This window comes from Leuciscus leuciscus (assembly GCF_965113295.1).
Source record: "Leuciscus leuciscus genome assembly, chromosome: 15".
NCBI classification, from domain to species: domain Eukaryota; kingdom Metazoa; phylum Chordata; class Actinopteri; order Cypriniformes; family Leuciscidae; genus Leuciscus; species Leuciscus leuciscus.
Window position 1 is genome coordinate 23483629 of NC_138739.1, and position 9460 is coordinate 23493088.

At 38.8% G+C, this 9460-nt stretch overlaps 1 protein-coding gene and 1 long non-coding RNA gene across 2 annotated transcripts; one reads left to right on the top strand and one right to left on the bottom strand.

The window, feature by feature from the left end:
* Positions 1–339: 339 nt before the first annotated feature.
* Positions 340–7175, top strand: LOC309475085. Its single transcript, XR_014197507.1, has 2 exons — positions 340–2217; positions 2271–7175. It is a non-coding gene; the product is annotated as an uncharacterized lncRNA (long non-coding RNA).
* Positions 6687–8509, bottom strand: mid1ip1b (MID1 interacting protein 1b). Its single transcript, XM_082137697.1, has 2 exons — positions 8355–8509; positions 6687–8006 (listed from the first exon to the last, which is right to left on the bottom strand). The coding sequence occupies exon 2, from the start codon at positions 7726–7728 to the stop codon at positions 7288–7290; it is 441 nt and encodes a 146-aa protein (XP_081993823.1). The 5' UTR covers positions 7729–8006; positions 8355–8509; the 3' UTR covers positions 6687–7287.
* Positions 8510–9460: the final 951 nt, after the last annotated feature.

Below are 9460 nucleotides of genomic sequence, written 5' to 3' on the forward strand. Positions count from 1 at the left end.
TACTCAAAACGTAGGCTATGTCCCATCTTAGCATGGATCAAAGCTCTTCTTCAGAAAATAAAAAATTTTATTCGATTTGTAGGCTACTCTGCACGGTTACAATGGTTTCAGAAGACTTTACAGCATATAGTGCTCAAGTCATATGGGCACTTATTATATTCCAGTGTTAAACAGTAGCCTATGCTACCAGGTAAAGTACAAGTAGGCTACAGACACCCTAATGAAATATTATTCTGTTAAAAGTAGCCTATTTTTTTTTTACTGGATTAAAATAGACATAGGCTACTGCTTAAATAGTAGCCTAGCTGAAAATATTATGAATTAGGCTATTATTCATAGTCAATAAGGAAGATAAGTGGATGCAGATATTAAATACGCACCTGCAAACAAGCAAATGATTCATTTTATTTACAAAAAAGTCACACACTATTAAAAGATTAAACTTTCAATATCAGTTTAAGTTACTGACAATTCAAGTAGGCCTATATGTGCAAACAAGTGAAAACAACCGCAAAATACAAATGTGGCCTTTGTTGAATATAATGAACTGTTAAAGGGATAGTTCACCCAAAAATGGAAATTCTGTCATAATTTACTCACCCTCAGGTTGTTTCAAACCTGAATGAATTCAATCAGATGAGTCATTCAGTGCCATTGGTGAACCATTTAGAATTGAATTGTTCGTTCACGACTCGGACATCGCTGTCGCATCTCGCAGCGGGTCTTCAGTTCTTTACTTTGATTTTGAAATTCGAATAAGGAACGGCATGTTTCTTTCTGGAATTTAGCAGAATAAAAAGTAAGATATTGTGCAGGGAAGCATGAAGTAAAAGTTTACTCTGCGATGCTTGAAAATGAACTCGTAGAAATAGTTTGACAGACCCTTTTCATTGTGTTCCACGAAGAAAGAGCTTTGAAAGGGTTTGTGGGGTGTACAATTTTGAGTGAACTATTCCTTGCCCACAAACCTATGTGTTTTCCCATTGAAATCCAACTAAAGCATAGCATTTATCATTCAGTCTGCACTGCCTCAACATCTTGTCACAGCGTCCTGTCGGCTCAGGGTGTCCGCAGAGTTTAAGAGCGTGACACGGCTTCTCCTGACCTTCAACCCTCGTTTATCGGCTGCCGCCTGCCTGGCCTTCTAACTCACTTAGCGTTCGGCTCTCTGCTCTTATCAACAGCTTCACTGACAGACGACGAAGACACCGGAGAATAACTGCCTCGCGTTGTCACCGCCAGAACGGCGAGAGAGAGAGAGAAACAAGTAGAGGGAATTGTCGAACGCGGCGGCCTCAACACCCTACAGACTTTGATGGCCCTGAGCCCTGAGATGAAATTTCAAAGCGTTGTCTCACTCGCTCTCTCTCTCTCTCTCTCTCTCTCTCTCTCTCCTCATCTTGCAGTCTCGCTGCAGAAGGCAATTACGAGTCCCTGGTCTCCGCGGCCGCCCACCTCCCTGCCGTCTTGTCTTTGCATTCCTCTTTTTTCCTCTTTCCTTCCCTCATTACCCACTTTCCCACTCTCTGCTTTTTCTCTCTCTCTCCGCTGTGAGTCATGCAAATCAGCAATGCTCGCTTGGAAAATATATCGGAATCATTAATAATTTTGGGGCGAATTTCAAAAAGGTGGAGAGGATGCTTGGGAAAAAAAATGGCAGGAAGGCAGAGAGGGGCCATTTTAATGGAAAGGAAGTAATCATGGCGGGCCATTCAAGATGAAACGCTGCAGAATCCTTTGACGGCTAAATGACGGCGTGCTGCGCACAGGATGCCCTTGAGCACTGATCCGAGGTCGGCTTTCCTGTATTTAACAACCGCGTGCAGATCTAGCAAAACCTGAGCTCAGATCAGCACCGGAGGGCATCTGGCAGCCACTTATTTCAGTAACCAAAATTACAATGACGGGGAACCTGAGCAGTGTGCAGGCCTGACCAGATCATATTCTGCTTTTCCCATGAGATCCGAGATGTTATCTGAGGAGAGGTTTTAAATATAAAGGTTTCAGTTAGCAAAATGGATTGAACAGGCTCAAAGAACTTTCTAGATCTTTGGAAAACAATCGCCTAAATCCGAATTCGGAAAGACATGGAAAATGAGTAACGCATTCTACGGACATGGTTAGGCTTGCTGTGGTAGTTGGTTACATCACAGATTTCACTTATCACGTGATGATAGTAAGGAGAGATGACTGACAGGACGAGTCGGAGGATTTGGTGTGCAACAGATTTTGAGCGTCATTGACAAATATCTTGTGAAATGTGTGGTCAGTACCGCCGCTCCCTATACACAGAGTATGTGTGAATTCGAAAGTAAAAGTAAAAAGCGAGCGCACATTGAAAAGCGATGTCAATACTTCGCATTTTGAGAACGGCTCCCTGATGCCCGCAAATTATATACAATATAGTTACCCAACTATGTAATTGCAAGAGAACGCAAAAGCATTAGAAATATATTTTTTTTTCTCCCATGTTGCATTTTTGTCCCATCATCATGTCCCTTTAGGGGCTCCGTAGAATGCGTCATTTGCTTTCCGTACATAATATTCAACTCTGGGCACATTCATGTACTAGAACTTTGAAGAGTCCAGAAACTATGGAAGCTTGTTTCTGCCACTGAATAAAAAATAAAAAAGGTAATTTGCGACTTTTATCTCACAATTCTGACTTTTTTTTTTGTTGCAATTGTAAGTTATAAAGTTTGAATTGCGAAATATAAAGTCGCAATTGGGAATTATATAGTCAGAATTGCGTGATATAAAATCGCAATTGCGAGTTGTCAGAATTGCGAAATATAAAGTCGCAATTGCGAATAATAAAGTCAGAATTACGTGGTATACAATCGCAATTGCGAGTTGTCAGAATTGCGAAATATAAAGTCGCAATTGCGAATAATAAAGTCAGAAGTACGTGATATAAAGACGCAATTGCGAGTTATAAAGTCAGAATTGCGTGATATAAAGTGGCAATTGCGTGATATAAAGTTGCAATTGCGAGTTATAAAGTCAGAATTGCATGATATAAAGTTGCAATTGCGAGTTATAAAGTCAGAATTGAGAAATATAAAGTCGCAATTACGAATTATAATGTCAGAATTGCGTGATATAAAGACGCAATTGCGAGTTATAAAGTCAGAATTACGTGATATAAAGTCGCACTTGTGAGTTATAAAGTCAGAATTGTGAGATATAAACTTGCAATTCTGAGAAAAAAGTCAGTCTTTTTTCCCTCAGAATTGGAGGGAATTCTTCTTTTCTCGCAATTCACTTTTTTCTTGTAATCGCAAGTTTTTATCTCGCAATTCTGACTTTTCTAAAAAAAAAGTCAGAATTGTGAAAAATATATATATATCTCAAGATATATCTATATAAGATATATAGTCGCAACTCTAACATAACTCGCAATTGCAACTTTATGTCTCGAAATTCTAAGAAGACAGTCAGAATTTGCGAGATGTAAACTTGCAATTGTGAGAGAAAAAAAGTCAGACTTGTGAGATAAAAAGTCACAATTATCTTTAAAATTGTTTTATTCCATGGTGAAAGCTTACATAAGAAACAAATAAACTAATCTGAAGAATTTATAATATCTCCTTTCCTACTGCAGAAACTATTTAGTTTTCACATATAAGGAACTAGTTCCGCTTCACCGTTTTGTGGAACTGTTTTTGTTGCTTTCACAACTCCGATCCTGTATCATTGTTGTTGTTCCTATTGTGTCGCCTACAAATGAAACACCAAAAACATGTTGTGTCATAATAAATAATAAATAATTCATTTTTCAATGAATGCTCTGGTTTCAATACAAGTAAATCTCTGTAACAAGGTCACACACCACAGAAAACCCGCTTGGTTTTCAGTTTGTTAAAACAAGCAAAACACATTTGAAGTAATACACTTACAATGGAAGTCTACAGGGCAGGATAGACATTAAAATACACTCCATTTCTCAACATAATTTTGAGTGTACTATATTTTAATCAATAAGGTAAATATTACACCAAATAAAAAGATATTTACATTGCAACATCATATTTAAACCCTTAGACAATGCATTACTTTAAACACATATGACAGACTTGAAATGATCGTCTGTGGTGGTGCATTCTGGGATTGCAAAAGTCAGCTTTGCTAAACTAAGAGATTGTGAACTGAATCTGGTACCAATAAAGTGTACAGATCAATTATGATGTAAATTTACACCTCCTAACATACAATCCCTTGTGTGTGTTAACGCTTGCATAAGCGAAATTTCCATGACACACTGATAGCCTTAAATCTGCGGTTGTAAAAAATAATCACCATGGCAAGATGATTTACAGTATAACTGAGCCATTTATACATTTTAATTACGGTTGAATCGCCGTTCCGTTCATCACGCCTAATTTGCCGTAATCTAATCTACCGTAACCTAAATACTTCAACCAACAGGTGGTGGCGTACATCAACAGCTCAGATGTTATAAAATGATTTTTCAACGTGCGTATTTCAACAAAAGCCTTTTGAGGGTGTTTAAGTGTTTATCTCCTTCCATTGAGTCCAAGTTATTAAATTCAGTTTCCTTTAAATCAGTTTCCTAACCGAATTACACACCGTCTTATTTTGTTTCGCAGAAATCTTGTCATCTCGTCTCTAGAGTAACAGCTGCTTTTTGACCACCGCCATGGTTTGTTTCGGCCACAATGGTGGCGTCACTTGTGCACAGCTTGTCTTATTATTGTCACTAGAGGAATAGAATGTCCTTCCCGGCATTTCTGAAGGGTTGCATTCTGGGAAGTCCCAGACAGTAACAGATGACCAGACCACTGAGGACGAACCTGACAAGCTTGCCACTGAAATAGCTCAGAGAGAGACGTCAAATAGTGAGGGACTGTAATAAGACGGCTATTTTCTTGCACTCTGAGACGAGACACAATCCTCTTAACAAGAAGACAGCATCCATCCTTGCTAGTTTGTGTCTCACTTTTACTCATCTAAACTAGGTTTCGAGTCACTTTTTAAAATAGCGTAAAATTAATGGTTTGACGAATTCTAATTTCCCCTCTTTTTTCGCCCTTGGAGTTTTTGTACCACAAGCACTTTGGGCAAGAGAAAAACAGTAGTGTGCGTTTTTGGGTTGCACCTGATACCAGAACCATTTTTGTGCACCCAGAGGACACGTTGCATCATACCTCATATCAGTGTTACAGCATTGGTCTTACTGGTCCTCCAAAACTCCATCATACTGCCTGGAAGTTTCAGTATGTCACGCCAAGAGCTGGTCTTACATCAGCTAGATGGCAGACAAACAGTCGGAGGATGAGAAACACTAGATCAGCAAATCCAACTGATGGCCTTCTTTCCTGTATAGTTCTCTCCCAGCATCCCTAATTAGGGTGCGGAAAGGAAAACAAGAGAAAAATGTCAACCAGTAGGGATTAGACTATGAATATGACAGGAAATACAATGGAAAGTAGGAACAAACTAGCACATGATACCCACCTCAAATCTGCTTTATCTTCCGTCTCATGTTTTATCACTATAATGGGTCCATCAGGACTAAAGGTCAGTTTGTCTACTGGTCTGACCACAACTAAGATACATGATGTGCAAAGAGCAAATAGTATGTTGTTTGGCTCTTAGATAACAAAGGTGAAGTGCAAAAAAATCGAACTACGAGATGCTAAACTGAACATTGAATATTGCATAATGAATTGTGCAATGCAAAGTCAAATGGGCCAACGATAAATTTGTTTTGGACTAATAATGGCTATATTTAAAACAACTTCAGATAGCATCGAGCTAGTATGTCAGAAATGTGTATTGACTTATTAAAGACATTCCAACTACGCAAGCGAGTTTACTTGCGTTTATAAGCACAATCTTACATTTATGATGCTTACACTTTTTTTGTTTTTGTTTACACTTGTGACATTTTATCAGTGTTAACATCTAGTTAAAGCAAAACCTGAATCCATTTGATGTCAAAACCAGACAAAATCTTAAATGTAAATCTGTCTTGTGCGCGAATTGCTTCTCATTTGTTTGGACAGTGTATCAGTGTATCAAATTTGCCTTGTGCTTGCGTGTTTACATTTTACGTTACATTTGATCAGTGTAAAGATTATTAACAGTTTAAGGAAAACCTGATTACAGTTTGTTTACCATATGATTTGGTAAAACCTTATGGTATTAGAATACAGGAATTTAGCATGAAATATGCATGGCTGACTCAACATTTTATGACAAATCAAACCCCTTTTTCTGACAACTATAGATTATGTTTTGACAAAAAAAAAGATTAATCTATCTGTCTTTACAAAAACATTTAAATTTGACAGAATGCCTGTAGAAAACTGCAGCTAAGATTCCTTGAGTTTCTAAGACTTTTTTCTTATATGAGGTATATTAAACTAGTGTGGGCAGCTTAGATTTAGAGACTTCCATCATTAAGTGCAGCTCAAGCAGTGACTCAGCAGTACGAATTGGAAAAATGCACTGCAGGTGCTCGGCTCTTTCAGACGTTGCCAGGTCTTAATTTAATGCCTGATCCCTCAGTGTACCTCAGCAGCAGCTGTGCGCACCAACACAGTGTTTACTGAGCACCACACTACTGGCATACTGTAAAGTGATATTTCGCAAGGACATCCCAGAAGGAAATAAGTCATACGTCAGTTCACTCAGAAATCAAACGCTTGCAAAGTAAAGAGTTGCATTTACAAAATGTTTATTTTCTGAACCATCTTTGTGATAGAAAAAATACATGACAACATTCCTTCTATTACCAACAGTAACTGTGACGTAATCTCTAGGAATCAGTCAACATCCGTAAGGACCATCATGCGATTCCATCATCAATTAAGCACCATAAAATGATAAAGTATCAGCCACTCTTTAGCGTAGAAATGTGCGTATTATACATAATTAGTGATTTTAATTCTCACCCCCAGCCTTAAACTGTTATAATCTACATTAATACAACCTCCAAAACTACCATACCAGGCCATGAAATGTCTTTTGCATATCTTTTGTTCAAAATGTTTGCTTATTTAAATACAATGCGTTTAGTTTCAAAAGCCTGTTTCCAAGCCGGTATCCAGCTTGTGCAAACAATATCAAGGGATGTTAGCAGGGGAATTAAGGGTGCTTGTAAACCGGCGTCAGGTAGAAGTCTTTTTTTCAATCCGGGGAATTAAAAATGCACGGAAGCCACCAGGGGGCCATTTGGCTTCCACCCCTGCTGCACCCTCTTGTGAACCTTTTTTTTTTTTTTGGTCCACCGGCGATGAATGGAGTAAACTCTAGTTGGTTTCAATTCCCACAGCCGCCTATACCAATTTCCTTCTTGTACCTGTTTGTTAGAGTGTTCGCTTTTCGGGTGAGCTTCGACAGTACGGTGTGCAGTCCGGTTAGATGAAAATGAAACAGCTTCTCCAAGTCCTCATCGTTCGGTTCGATGCGAGACACTTCCAGGGACGTTGTCACCCCGTGCTTGTCCTTGCGTCTCTCGTCAGCTTGAAGCACGCCCCATTCGATATCGTTCCTAATTGATTTGAGGAGCACATAAGAGCCGTACATGTCTCCATCCTGGAAGGTGTTCACCTCTTTCTCCTCCTCCTGGTCCAATGGGACGTCCCTCAGCAAACTTGGCACCATGACCGTCTGGTCCATGTTGTTCACGGCACCAATAAACCGGTTCATGGAATTGAAGAGAGAGTTTTTTTGGTTGTAGGAATCGCAGATTTGCATCATATTTGCTTTCTTATTGACCTGGAGGGCTCAAATGCAGAACGAGGCTTTAAAGCTCTGTATAGACAATAAAAAAGCAGCAGATGTAGTTATTCTTGGGCTGGACGGTTCAGGTAGATCTAATAGTGGTTTATCCACTATTATTTGGGTCCAGGGAGTGCTCAGATCCCTTGTGCGCTTCAGAAGAATGAGTTTTTGAAAGCGCAGGTGGATTTAAAGCAAGGGTGTGGCTTCCACACGTCAATCAAACGTGTAACCAGGTCGTAACCGGATAATGTGACCTGAAATAACATAGATACGTTAAATATTAGGGGTCCATGCACACAATATTACATAATCAAAATAAATCAGTGTGTAAATAAAAGATAGGTAGAGAAAGCACGAATTATAATAATACTATTACTAATCTTTCTATAATATTTGCAATGATTTGGAATGAAACTGTTCAATTGTTTTAAGTATTTAGTAAAACTAAACCTGCTCTATTTACATTTTTATTAAAGAAATGTGATCTGAACGTGATCTATTCGCTTCCTACCACTCCTTGATTTCCTGGAGGAAATGCCGGCCGGCAAACTAGGCGTCAATCTATCGAGGCTAACAAATAATATAAGCTTCTTAATACCCACCTTTGCTGATATTTATCCTCTCTTAATTTCGAAAAGGTCCGGCAAAGTCCAAGGAAACCGGCGATAAAGTCGCTGAAAGATAACACACTCGTCTAGTAACCGACCGAGGGTGAGGCCGCATGTAGCTCTATGGTGCTTATGAATATTCATGAGACGAAGCATCAGCCCACAACCGCTCAGCCGCTCTAGTCCAATTAGAAGCCAGTTGCTTAGTTCATCCAGGAGGACGGCGCCTGTCAACAGCCAATCACAGGGAAGAAAGGAAATCCGGCAACGTGCCAAGCCTGCAGCTCACGGTCAAAGACACGACAGTTTGAAAGAAAAGGAGAGTGTACGAGGGAACTACCGGACTGATGAAAGTACCTTACTACTCGTAGTGACGAAACGGTTTATTCCATCGATTTATTTTCACTTCGGAGTTTTTTTTAAATCCAAAACAGGTTTAATACAGAACAGGCCAAATAGTATTTTGGCTTTAAATGCCAAAAAGAAAATAGTTACAGAAACAGTCATAAACTTTAGAAAAAAATTAAATTGCTGTCTTTTTACATCATAAGAAAGGCATTTTATAAAAGATAATAGCCATTTAAAGGTGCTATTTAAAAAAAAAGAGACCTAGTCTGTACTTAAATGCAAAATACACAGTCAAATATGCTTCATGTAAAAAAACCTTGCTAAGGTTATTCCTGAAGAGACTGAATGCAAAGCCTGAACTGATCAGTGGAATTATGCAAATGCGAACTTGCAAATATTATGTAATATGTGCTAATATATTTAATGACACATGGGAAAAGGGTGAAAGTCAAAAATCAAATGCAGATCTAACTTACATACAGCGGCACCAAAAAGTATTTGTACACTTAAGGCACTTTTTCAGTCATTGTTTTGTGTAATAATATCAAGGGAACAAGTTGAATTAATTGTACAGAAAGATATAGGCTACAAGAGGACACGTCACAAAATGAAGTTTGTTTGGGGTTTAAGTGACAAAACAATAGATAAACTGTTCAAAATGAGAACAAAACGTGTTGGTTTTCAAAGGTTAGTGGAGAATGTTCAGTCACCGATGTCACTGTCGGACATTAGATAGTGGGACTTAAAGGGAT